The sequence below is a fragment of the Pipra filicauda genome, unplaced genomic scaffold (assembly GCF_003945595.2).
Source record: "Pipra filicauda isolate LSUMZ 115617 unplaced genomic scaffold, ASM394559v2 scaffold137_size4652046_pilon, whole genome shotgun sequence".
Classification (NCBI taxonomy): domain Eukaryota; kingdom Metazoa; phylum Chordata; class Aves; order Passeriformes; family Pipridae; genus Pipra; species Pipra filicauda.
The window spans coordinates 2,428,621-2,442,140 of NW_024103851.1; the positions used below are offsets into that span (position 1 = coordinate 2,428,621).

General features: G+C 40.3%; 1 protein-coding gene across 1 annotated transcript in view; it reads left to right on the forward strand.

The window, feature by feature from the left end:
* The window catches only part of LANCL2 (LanC like 2), a 30,816-nt gene that overhangs the window by 6,626 nt on the left and 10,670 nt on the right, over positions 1-13,520 (forward strand). Inside the window, exons 2-6 of the mRNA XM_027715017.2 lie at positions 2,939-3,056; positions 6,409-6,616; positions 8,871-9,018; positions 9,640-9,786; positions 13,302-13,484. Coding sequence (XP_027570818.1) covers positions 2,939-3,056; positions 6,409-6,616; positions 8,871-9,018; positions 9,640-9,786; positions 13,302-13,484 — 804 coding nt within the window. The remainder of the gene's footprint in view (positions 1-2,938; positions 3,057-6,408; positions 6,617-8,870; positions 9,019-9,639; positions 9,787-13,301; positions 13,485-13,520) is intronic.

Sequence of the window (13,520 nt, forward strand, 5' to 3'; positions counted from 1 at the left end):
CGCAATTTTCTTCTCTGTGAAATGCACTTTGTCTGAAAGAAAACTGAGCACCATGTTGTGTGTCCTGTTTATAAAGTTTCTAAAGCCACCTTTCAACATTCATCTCGTCACGTAATTAATTTATTTTAGTCCATGTAAGCATCTGTTATAAGCTTATAGGAGAATCTTATAAAACAAACAGTGATAGTGGTTGGTTGTTAAAGCTTCAGAGCAACCCCAAAAAAAAGAGGTAGTGGTGGAGGGGTAGATAACTGGGGAAGACTTTGTTGCCACTTAAAACTTTTTTACACTGTTATAAGCTTGGGAATAGCTTTGCTTGGGATGACAGATAATTATAATAAAAATATTCTTTCATCTATGTTTTTCCAAGCACTGAATCAAGACAAGGAAGTTACAATTCCCATCTTAGGGAGGGATATGCCAACCTGAGCTAAATTATTTGTATGGGACTGAGGTTTCAAAGCAGAACTCAGGCATTATGATGTCCTAGTGCTCCCCTCCTGCCTCTAAGTAATTTAGTCTAGTGTTTAATATAAAATATGCTGATTTGGTAACAGCAGGTGTATTGTCAGAACAAAAAGATAACCAGCCTGCTTGTGATATGCAGTAGGTAAATAAATGGGGAGTCTGAAGCCTTAGTTCACTCTTGTCAGATAAGCTGAGCACTATGCCTCAATGCATCCGCATGAATATCCTCATGCTGTTTCACCATATGCCTTAGCATTGGCGTAGCTGTCTTTTGAAGGAGAGAATCCCTGCCCTTGGGAAAGGTTTTGCTTTGTGTTGAGACTTCACTGAACTAGTCAAAAGTATGTGTGTGGGAGTCTTGTGTGCAAGTGGTACAGTTTCCTAACAAAAAGGTGCTTCACGCCATGTTAAGACTGAGGAGTAAAAGACATCAGATGCCCACTGCGATTGGTTGCTGTTTCCAGGGTTACTGGAGAAGGTTAAGGGGTCTCTAGCTTGTTTCTAGGATGGTATGTGTGCAATGTGAGATATAACTGCACAGTTTCCTTCTCTCTTCCTATCTTACCACCATAAAATGGATTTGAACCATTGGCCCTGGAGACTTCTGGTGTGTCAGAAGCCTTGTGCAATTACTACTGAGCTAATTTCTCTTTCTCCAGTGAAAAAATCATAAATGTACGTGTGTTTAACATCAAACTAAGTCTTCTCCAATCTGATTTGTTCCAGCTGCTATATGGGAGCAGGTTAGAGAAGCAGGAGGTGGAAGGAGATCAAGCACTGTTCAGAAAACAGTAGCTTATTCTCAGTGTAAGCTGAAAAGTAGCCAAATTGTGTAATGCCATTTTTCTGATGACTGCTGCGTTGTGGCTCTTGGTCTGGGAGGTGGGGAAGCTCTGCTGACTTCCATCTTCCTAGAGAGTTTCTCTTCTGGCTGCTCCTGGATAACTAATTTATGTGTGGCAAGTGATGTATGCCTGGGACTTTCCATAAATGATGGAAAACACATTCAGGAAATATTTTGGGGTGGCATAAGGTTTGTACACATCACAATTTTTGTCAGAGTGATGCTAATATCTAATAATGATAAAACTTTTCCTATAGCCCAGAAAGGGAGGATTTTTTTTTTATTCTCTAGCTCTGTAGTAGATAAATTGTGCTAAAAGTAAAACTAGCCCTTAGGCTCTATTTTAATCTGTAAAGTAGTTTTTAATAAATGTGTTAATAGGAAAAGCTGATCAATAGGTGATACTGATAAATTTAAAAAATCCCCAAACCTAACTGAAAAAACTCCCAAACAGGATTGGTGTGCCCACTCAAATGTAGAGTTGTCCTGTGAAAGGGCTTCATGAATACTCTTTGTCATGGAAGTTAATAGGACAATAGATTCCAGTTAATTAACTATTTCCATGTACCATAGGCTTAAAGGAGTAATCAGTAGCTTATCTTCCCCTAAGGTATGCATCATGAGAGAGAAATGTTGGCAATAGTAAAGTATCCTCTATTATATTTCATATATATCATCTATATAAACTTTTCTTGGTCAAAAGTAAAAGCAAGCAGTGTGTAAAATCAAAGAGTTGTTTCTTTGCCTTCACACATGAGCTGAAACTGCTGAGCTACTTTTACTCACCCTCTTTGTGTCTAGCTCTTTCTTAGTTGTGCATTAATACATCACTGCTTTGAACAACCTCCTCATCATAAAGCATGTCAATCCCAGTATTGTTTTGGATATAGAAGAGAGCAAGAAGTAGGAGGAAGGACACTTAGGCAACTGGACTTCTAGGTGGCAGTCACAAACTGTGACATCAAAAAAAGTTGAATTTAAGAAGAAAATGTGTCTACACCATGGATTATGTGATTGAGCACATCATTAAAAATGATGGCTTGACTTTGACTTGATTGTCTCGAGTATGAGCATTTATTTTCCTTTAACCATTTCCTGCTCCGTTGTGGCACAAAGGATGTGCAGGGACCTTGTAATGAGAGGAAGCACCTATAACACAGGGCTTGTGCTATGTTTGTCCATAGTATGGTCTTGGTACCAGGACCCTGAATGGAGTATTGTCCCATGGAGTGGCAGCAGATGGTTATCTTCTGTTTGCTTCTATTCACCTTTACTCAGTTTGAAAAAGCTTTCTTTACTGTATTAAGGGCCTGAGATAAGAGACAGAGTAGAATTACATATTGTCACAGTGTCCATAGCTGCTCTTTGTGTGACTTTAAAGCATCCCTAGATAACTTTTGTCTAATGTAGATCCTAGTAACTTGCTCTAATATGTAGTCAGAATGCATTTATGTGGGACACACTTAAGGTGAACCACCTTGATGTTATTGATTGCTGTATGTGGTATTTATTCCCTAGTTCTTTTTTGCTTGGTTGGGTTTTTTTCTCAAATGAGAAAGTGGAGCAGACAGTTTAAATTCTTGGATTCTTTCCTTCTTTGACTCATTCCCTGTCTTCTGTTTTCAGGTCAATGCTCGGTTTTCTAAACGGATCCAGGCAAAAATTAAAGACCTTCTGCAACAAATGGAGGAAGGGCTGAAGACCGCAGATCCACATGACTGCTCTGCCTATACTGGCTGGACTGGTGAGAAAACTAGAATTTGGTTGAAGCGTATTTGTTGAATGATGTAATTGGGTTTATTCACAGGAGAAAATTCTAATATTCTCACAGGAGTGGCAGAAATACTCTGATAAAAGCATTTGTGTGAGTTATTTTTTTGTTTAACTCTGGACCCTTGATCACTACTGTCTGGAATTAATGACTTCCTTTGACTTCAGCAGACAGAGGTGTACAGCATGATAATTTCCTTTTGTGTGTGGAGATCTTTGTCTTGAAGAAGAAGTGGATCTTCTAAGGCTGCTCTTTCTTTCTGCTTACCTCTTGTTTCTTTGTTTTTGTGGGTTTTTTAAAAATAGTTATTTTTCACCTTTTTCTGTTCAACTGAGTATTAGTTAGCAGTTTTCTAATGATAACAGCGTCTTCTAATCAGTGGGAGTAGGTGGGGAGAATGTGTTCTGTGCCCAGGAATTTGGAGCCTTAAAATCTGCAATATGGATACTTTGGCTGTGCTTGTTCCGTCTCTACAAAAATGGTAAAATGAATGTGTGAGGAGAGGGAGTGTAGAGGTGAGGTTGTAAGATTGTAAAGATCATGGAGCTAAATAAGCATGTGCAGGTGCTGGTTATTGCTAGGGACCATCATTCATTTAGCATTGCATCACCAATGCTGTTCAGGTGTGAACGAGCCCTTATGATTGCTGGGATTTAACCCCAGCAGTATCATGCAGCTGATACCCTGCCCCTCCTACCCCCCCCCTCCCGCAGTGGGATAGGGAGGAGAATTGGAAAAAAAAAATCATGGGCTGAGATAAGAACGGTTTACTAACTGAAACAAAGTAAAATATAACAACAACAATAATAAAACCGACAGCAATAATAATAATTGTAATGAAAAGGAGGGAGAGAGAGAGAAGAATAAAACCCAAGAGAAACGAGTGATGCACAATGCCATTGCTCAGCATCTGCTCACCAATGTCCAGCCTGTGCCTGAGCAGTGATTGGTGGCTTCCTGCCATCTCCTCTCCGTTTATGTACTGAACATGACATTCTGTGGTATGGAATATCCCTTTGGCCAGTTCAGGTCAGCTGTCCTGGTCACGCTGCCTCCTGGCTTCTTGTGCACATGGTTCTTGGCAGATCATGGGAAACTGAAAAGTCCTTGACTTAGGGTAAGCACTGCTCAGCAGCAACTGAAACATCAGTGTATTATCAATGTTATTCTCATACTAAATCCAAAATACAGCACTGTACCAGAAGAAAATTAACTGTATCCCAGCTGAAACCAGGACACTGATCCTTTAGGGAGAGCCTGCAGTTATCAAGTCTGATGTGGCCACTCTTCTCAAGTTGCCAAAATGCTTTTCCATCTAGGCCTCTTAAGTGTGACTTTGCTGGAATGAATGGCTTATTCTATTTCTGCTCTTCTAGCTCACACTTCAGGCATACTTATGCTTTTAGCACAGCATGTTTGAAATGTGCCCTGAGGAGATCTATTCTTTTATCTTTATGTCATGAGAGGGAGTAGCTTGGAAAAGCTCTCCATCCTTAGGCTTAATTCTGGCAATGAAAGGGTAAAATTTCTTTGCTTTCTTCTTGATGTTTCAGTGCAGATGGTGCTGTGGGTGGATGGGTGGGGAAGTTTTAGACAACTCAGGCTTAAAAGGTAGATGTATTTCAAGGTCTGAAAGCGAGTGGCTGCTAAGTGAGTGCTTTCTTGCGCTGACAGTACCAAACCCCTCCTGAGGAGCTGTGTTCTGACACTGTGATTGACAGCTGAAATTATGGCTGATAAACCAGAGCATGCTGAAAATGAGTCATAAGGTAAAAGTAACACAGCCATCGTTAGCTGAAACAAGAATATAGATGAACAAGTAATGTTGCCTCATGAGAGTGAGGTTTTTCCATCCTGTAGAAGGATCACTATCTACATCTGTTCCAAGCTGTGAACTTCTTTCAGGGCTCCTGTGGATATAGTTCTGCATAAAAATGTTTAAATTATCTGGCTTTAAACATACTTATTGAAAATACTTTCTCCCCAAACTTACTCTTTGCAGCATTTTGCTAGTGTGCAAATCAGAAGGTAAAAGCAGTGCTGTAAACAGCTTGCCTGCTTTTATGTACCAAGTCTTGGCAAGTCTTATGGGCAGTGCAGTCCTGTGCACTGGCTTGTACTTTTTGAAACACCTTTAAAATCTTGGAGCAGGTACTGTTGGCATGTAGCAATCGTAGGACCCATGTAAGAGTCCATCTTGCTTATACAAGTACTCTTTGTATGTGCCAGACCTCTTGGAGAAGCCATTTTAAGGGTGTTGCACTAAGAAACACTAGGAAGGTTTGGATGAACTGAGCTTCATGGCTACTTTTCTGATCATCCTTTGATCAAGCCCACGTATCTACACATTTGTTGCAACATAAAAAAGGGTTCCACACATCCTTGTAAATAGCCCACAAGTTCCTGTGACACTGAATTGGGCTCCCCAGCTCTACAGCTTTTTTCTTAGACTCATCTAGAAAGACTTGTTCAGAACCCATCCAGGGAACATCTGAGAATGTACCAGCACTCCTGTGGTGCTGTTGTTCTTGTACTACTCAGTTGCCTCTCTATGAGCTATGTGGGCCTTGTGTGTACTTGGCTTTAGTTGAGGCTAAAGTTGAAATGGGTTTTGAGTTACAGTGTGGTCTGGAGGTGATTTACTTGTGCACATGCATGCTTGCAATTGGCCAAGACATCCACTTAGATAGGTTTGTTTCACCTTCTTCAGTCTACATTGTTGCAATTTTTAAGTTTTTTTTTTTTTGTTTTTTTTTTAATGGAAAACTATCAAGTGAAGCTTGATAGTACCTCCTGGCATTCTCTAAGCACTTGTTTGCCTTCTAGCTTTTACAAACCAGCTTGACTTGTACAAGCTCGTAGTCTTCTTTTAAGGGTTATAAAGAATTTGGCAAGTTGAATCCAAAAACTCATGGAACGATCATTTTACGAATCAAATGGAAAGTCACTTCTTCCATATAATAGATGAGTATTGTACAGTTAGTGTACTCGGTCATACACATGCTTGTTAGCTCAAGTTTTTGAATCTTACAGTGATTTCTTTGCCAAGCATTGAGGCTGGTGTCATGATTTTTCTTCCTTTTCTGCAAATTGTGAGTCTACCACTGGGCTTCAGTCTGATAATTTTTTTATTTTTACCACAATCCAGATCAAAATTTAATCAAAATACATGACCTGATGCCTTCACCTTGCATAAGCTAAGCCCCTTGACGGACATGTTTTTATTTCCCAAATACCTGTTCACATTTGAGTAACTGCTTCAGAGGCACCAAAGAGGGGAAGGAAATGTAAGTGAAACTATCTCTTTTTTGTGTGGCTGTTTCAGGTATCGCCCTCCTATATCTGCAACTGTACCGTGTCACAAAAAACCAGAGCCATTTGCAGCGATCTCTTGATTATGTGAAGAGAATCCTTCGCAATCTGAACGGCAGAAGAGTTACTTTCCTCTGTGGTGATGCTGGGCCATTGGCAGTGGGTGCAGTGGTTTACCACAAACTGAAAAACGACAGTGAATCTAAAGAATGTGTTGCCAAGTAAGTGGTTAATGGGGGAAAAAGCCATGGAAAAAGTGGTTAATGGGGGAAAAAGCCATGCCCTGAGAGCGTTGTTTCAGTAACTTTTGCAAGTGGAGTTTTAGAGGACAAGATTAAAAAATGGAGGCACTTTCTACCATGATACATTTTCAGTAGAAGAATACAAAATGGGCTTTATCTTTATTAAAGCTGGCTTACACTTGATTCATGTTTGCAGGTTATCTTGAGCCCTCTGTCACTGACAGGATGTACTGGGCATATCTGTAGTGCACGCATGTTTTCATTTTGTCACATTGAAGTGACATTTAGCAAAAGCCACACGCCTGTCATCAGCATTATGTAGTGCTTGTGCAGTATATGATGCTTTCTGTAAAGAGTAGGTCTTAATTTTAAATTCATTACAAAACATGTACACAGCAGGATCTGGAAACAACCAGGCAGAAACACAGTACATCGAATTGATATGTAAAAAAGATTTAATAAAGAGAAAGTATTTGCAAGAGTAAATTTGTAAAGGCAAGAGTTTTAATTAGGTCAGACATATGAAGGTTACCTGAAGAAATTCCAACACCTTTTCAGAGTAATCTAAATGTAACAAGTGTCTCAAGAAATCCCATTTAGATGTAGCTTCATTACAGAACTGACTGTCCTTCGCTGGTACAGAGCTGATTGCTGTCCCAGCAAGGGCTGGAAGCACTGGAACCCTGTGAAATTTGCATTTGGCACCAGCAATCCACTTGCTAGTTGTCCAGCAACGTACCTTAAGCTGACAGAATTTGTGATTAGGCTTATGTCCTCATCTCCATTCTGGTTTATATTTGCAAATGTAATTGGTCTCTTTCTAATCTAGAATTCTACAGTGATTAATCTCTGCTGCGGTTCATGAACGAATATTTCAATTTTGAAACGAGCATTAGGTTTGGGTTTTTTTGCTTTTAGAACTGGCAGTAAACTTGAGCATGTCATTTTGGATGCAGCTTGGAAAGCAGTTTTGTTGTCAGGCATGAAGCATGAGTATAGCAAAATGAGATTAGCAATAAATCTTGGTCTTGCCTCTCCTTGGAAATAATTTTTAGGAGGAGTAGTGAAAAGGAGTTTAGTTTGGTTATTTGTGTATTTTATTCCTTTTTGTTTACAAATATACTTGTGACGCTGGCTGAGTGGTGCATTGTAAATGTTGGAATGTAGTCTATGATTTCACTTCTAACCTTGTAGCTGTCCACTTGTATGATTTCAACAATAAAATTTAACAGTGAACAGTTTAGAAGAAAATAACTTAATTCTAAGTCCAAAGCATAATTCCAAGAAAGGAATGATAATATAAAACCCTTTTTTTGTGAATGGCTTTTCTGTGGAATTAAGCAGTGACAGCATAAACACACGATTGAGGTCAGTGGTTTTGATCTGGCATGACATTAATGCTAACATTTCTGCCAAGAAATAGCAGCTGGGGGGATCTGGAAGTTGAATTTGGTCTTAGTCCAGATTGTCTTTCCCCGTCCCACAATTTAAAATGTGATCATTGCAATGGTTTCATCTAATTACGAATTTAATCACAAAAGATAGGAAGATACAGGGAGGGAGTGGGCAGGAAAACAGATCTCTGATCCACCTCAGTGCTAATGCAGCCTGGTGGAGTATTAGCAGAGAGTCTCTTTGGAGAAAATGAGAGTTGTGGTGTCCAGCCCAAGGGTTTTTTGATTTTTTTTTTTTGTTTGTTTTTTCATTGCTAAAAGCAAGCAAAACACTAGTGCATAATAGTAGTGTCCTTTTCAAAACTAGGGTGCTAAATGTTTGAGACAATGTGTTGTCTTGGGAGAGGGAGTGCTGAATGGTGGTATTGGATGTTTTTGTGTGTTTGCTTTTTCCCCTCTTACACATCTACAATTAAGGGTTTGTCAGTTTGATGAAACTCCCAGAGGCTCTAGGAGGTTTCTGTCTTTGTTGGAGTAGCTCTCCAGCCTCCTCCAACCCCTACCCTGCACTCATACATCAGTTTCTATCTGCACAAAACCTTGACAGTTTTACTAATACTGACCTGACTCTGGCTCAGTTTCCTGTCTCAGGGGTGGCAGGCATGCAGAGCTCCTGTGTGTAAACCTGGCAGCCAGCTGAGCCTGGGGATGACTGAAGGGAAGTGGTAGGGCTTCACTGCTCGTTCTGCTTTGGTTTTGATTGATGGCTTGTACAATGCATCGTCCTGTATGGTCTCTACAGAAGATACTCTCTTTCCCCACTTCCTTGTCTGATGCAGGTTGTTGCAACTCCAAAGGACAGTCATAAGCACAGAGGCTGAACTTCCAGATGAGCTGCTTTATGGCAGAGCAGGTTACCTGTATGCCTTGCTGTACCTGAATACTGAAATTGGTCCAGGCACTGTCCCACAGTCTGTTATCAAAGAGGTAAGAGACTTTTCTCTCTCCAGCATCACAGCATCATTGAGGTTGAACTGGGATCACTCCCTTGCATAATTCAAGGTATTAAGAGAGGGGTGCTGGAGAGGAGAGGAACTAGAACTGGGAACCCAGTCTCATCTGTGCCTCCAGTCTCTTCCCCCTTTCCCTGCTGCCCAGCTGGGACTGAGACAGGCTAGTGTGGTTGGGTCCACATCCACCCATGAAAATAGGTCTAATATGTAACTAGTTTTGGAGCATTTGAGGATGAGACATTGATACAAGAAACCATAAGACAGAAGTGTGAAGTGTTTAAGTGAAAAGAAGGAGTATTCAATGTGGGGAATATTCATGACTGTTTTGCAGATACCAGAACCAGAGAAGGCAGGCCTGTAAAAAAGGGATTAGTAATATTTATATATTCAATTTCTACTCTTTAAAATATAAGTGATTTCATCATTAAGGAAAAATACAATTTCTATGTCAACATTCAAATCCAAATGAATTGAATATTGTTGTCCTAAGACTGTTTATAGTGGTTTATTCTTTACTGTGGTTTTAGTCATGCCGAAGCAAAACTGTCTGAATCAAAGTAAGCAAGACTGATAGACGAGGTGTGTTTTTTTTCAGGTGATAGATGCTATTATTGAATCGGGGAAAAACTTTTCAAGGGAGGAGCGCAAAACAGACCGTTGCCCTTTGTTGTACCAGTGGCACAGGAAGCAGTATGTTGGAGCAGCCCATGGAGTGGCTGGGATCTATTACATGCTCATGCAGGTAAGAGCACCTTCTGTGGGCAGTGGTGATAGAGCAGTGATTTCTTGTTTTGAGTCAGAGGATCTTTTCTTCAGGTTTCATGCATGTGCAGTGTTGTGCTGGGTCAGGGTCTCAGAATTTGAAATTAGACTGCAGCACAGAGCTGTGCAGAGATGCTACCTCAGGCTTTGATAGCAGAAGAAAACTGTAACTAGGGTATCACACAGTAGAGTGAATTAACTCTTGAGTGATTCAGAGCACCAACTTTCCAGGATCTGGTTTCTTGTTCTCAATGGAGACAGTGAGGTGCTTTCTCTCATCTTCATAATTACTTCTTCTGATGCTTGCAGTTAGACCAGCTAAATATTCACTTATCATCCATCACTGTTCAATTTTTTGCTATTTTTAAATGAGTGCACCACTGGTGCCTCCAGTCCTCCATGCCCTTCCTCTCTTCTCTAGTGATTTTTTTTTTTTCCCCCCACTGTCTTGATGCTTTTGGAAGACTATCCTTAATCATACATTAGTCTTCAGAATGCTTTTATTATTTAGATGTTTTCTTCTTTCTTATCTCTCTTATTTCTCACACAATTTGTCTGATGTTCCTTAGTGTATTTATGACCCCTGCTCTTCTGGTCTTCTCTTCCTGTTGTTCTGAGTGAGATTCCTCTCTTCTGTATACCTCCTCTTTCTCACACTTAAATCAATTCCCCCCTGCCCTGAGATTCTCCAATAGGATTATGATGTTTTTCTTATTTCTGTTCGATGATCTGGAAAAAAAGCTTTAAGATTCATTATAGAAGATGGCCATAGAGCTGCAAAATTTGTATAGCACCTGTTTCTGGTTTTCAAAGGTGCTGCCAGTTTGTGCATCTTTGTAAATGTCCATTTCCTTACCAGCTCCTGCAGAATGACTTTCCCTTGGGTAAGTGAAAGGACTGTACATCCTCGCACCCTGAAGCTGTGTGCAGTTCAGTGCAGAAGTGACTGAGCTGGTATTTGGTGTTGCCACTACTCAAACATTCCTCACTTGGAACAGATGCCGTGAGTTCTCCCCATCTGTTTCAAATTAGCTCACACCATTTCCACCACTAGTTCCAGGTAAAGTGGCTGACTTTGCTATGGAAGTAGCTACTGCTCTGCTACCTGGGGGCATGTCTTAACCTCAGTACAGACATGTTCTGCAGTAACCATTCTACTGGGGCCTCAGGCTGCTCTGATTTACTGTCTCTTATCTTTTACTTACCACTTTTTTCAGCAAGGCTGTCCACCCCCTTCCGGCTCCCTCATCTTTCTGGCTTCCATTTTTCCTTCTCTGGCTCCGCTAGATTTTCTGAGAAACATTCAGTCCTTTAAAGGAGACTCTTCAAAGGCTCTACCTTTCATTTACTATTCAAGGATGATAGCAGAAATAATTGCACAGTGCCTTTTGATATGAGCGGAAGCTACTGTGTCTACATGTTAAAATCTTAACTGTTTTTCCTTTACATGTAATTGCTGCTTTTAAGAATTACCAGAAAGCCATTGTTTATGCAGCATTAGATTACCATCTTTTCACTGTATGTTAAATATTGTGAGTCATCCAAAGTTGAGTCATCCACTGCAGAAAAAGTTCCATCCTTTCCCCATCCCTCCCACACCAAATGAGGAGAATTTTGCTGTATTTTCAGCAAAGAATTCAGGAGATGGTTTGTTGAGTGGTTATTTGATAACAACAAAAAAAGGGTGTTTAACACAGCACCTGAGATGTGAAGGTCACTGACCGTAATTTCTGTACAACACCTATATGAGGAAATATGTATTGCTGGAGTTATTCACGGAAGATTACTGGAAGAATAAGAGCTTATCCATGTTAAATAACTCATCCAGGAGGTAGAGGAGAAATTCTGAAGTGCTTGCTAGAGACTCTCTACTCCAAGTTCCTTTCACTAACCCTGAAGCAAAAATGTCTGTTTGCATGTCATTGCTCTTGGCCAGAGGGTCAGGACCTACATACCTGTAGGTTACTTTTTCGCTGTTTGAAGTAAGTGCTGGGAACTTCAGCATCTTGCGGCAAAGAACTCACTTGTACTCAAATCTTCTTGGAAGCACAAGGGAAGGAGGTTTGTAAAGAGCTCTGTTGTTCTTGGATTTACCTCCCAAGAATGGCTGGGCTGGTCTTGCTTCCCATAGCTTAAGACTGAAAGCGTTTATTGCTGGTGCCCATCCACTTTACCTTCTGCATCAGGAGTGCAGTGTGAAATCAAGAACCTCAAAACAAACCTTCCTACCAAGCCTCACTACCTCACAGGTCAGTGTCTGAGTGAGGGCTGATCAGCTTTGGGGTGTTCTTCATGAAAAGCTGATCTGTATTCAGGTGTACTTCTGATGATGAGCAGCATGAAGGTTTCTGTTCCATTCAGAAGAGTGCAGAGATGGAGTCATCTGCTTGAGGGACCTGACAGATGGAATTCTGGCAAAAGTTTCCTTGCTGAGGTGAAGTAGATGCTTTTGGTTTCTTCAGCTTACTCAAAATAGAGCTACTGAAAGTTTTCCTTCATTTGGCTGTCAGACTTTCAATTGTAGGACTGTGCTTACCTGTTGAATGCAAATGGATTGAGGCTGGTGGGAAACAATGAAATTGGATGACTTTGAGTCAGCAATAAAGACAAGTTATTTAAAAAACATATGCTCAGTTATTAGGCTCTTGTAGGCTTCAGTGTCTGTGGTTGTTCCCACAGTTTGCAGGAATCCCAGAAAACATGTAGATTGTGTAAAAATAGAGAGCTCTGCTATTAAAATGCTGTAATATGGGCTGGAAGTGGAGGGAATGCCAACAAAGAACAACTGCAGACAGTTACTTGGCTTCTAAACCTTTAGTTACAAGAGCATGCAGGTTGATGGATATATTCTCCATTTGACAAGGATGTAAATTAAATAAAAAAACTAGAAAGAAAATTCAGAAGAGCAATGGAAGAATGAGATTGTAATACTAACATGCTGAGGTAGCTGGTGAGGTAGCTATTGCTTCTTAGCTTCAGGGAGTTTTGTTTACGATGGAAAACTTTAACCTTCATAGATCTTTGCCAGATATGCCGCTATATACACTTTTCTTCGTTTGTTGTGAAATAGTTATTTTTAAGACAAAATGTTTAACCTGCTTTGTTTCAAGTGTGTATTATGAGCACCATAGCTATAAAACCCATCTGTCTCCTGTAAGTGTTCTCCCTGTTTTAAGGTATAAAGAGAGGCCTGGGAGTCTTGAAATCCATATTCTGTTCTCAGTTCTTCCATAGTCTTTCTGTGTCACCTCCAGTAAGATAGGTAACAACTTGGTGCCCCAATTTCTTTGTCTATGCAGTAACTGTAAAAATGTTCTTCACAAGGGTATTATAAGCAGACATTAATTAAATCTGTATGAAGTGATTCACAGTATTTGGATCAAGGGCACATATGTAGGATACTTGAAAATAGATTGTAGAATTAAGTGTTGATACACACTTTGTTACTACTTCTGCTTATGGGTTTGGTGATCGTTTTTTTAATGTTTTCTTTAGCCAATTGCAAATGTGGACCAGGAGACCCTGGCAGAGCTGGTGAAGCCAAGCATTGACTATGTGCGTCATAAAAAATTCCGATCTGGGAATTACCCATCATCGCTGAGCAACGAGACTGACAGACTGGTTCACTGGTGCCATGGTGCCCCCGGAGTCATCCACATGCTCATGCAAGCTTATAAGGTGAATCACTCTGTGTTCACAAATTTCACAGAATAT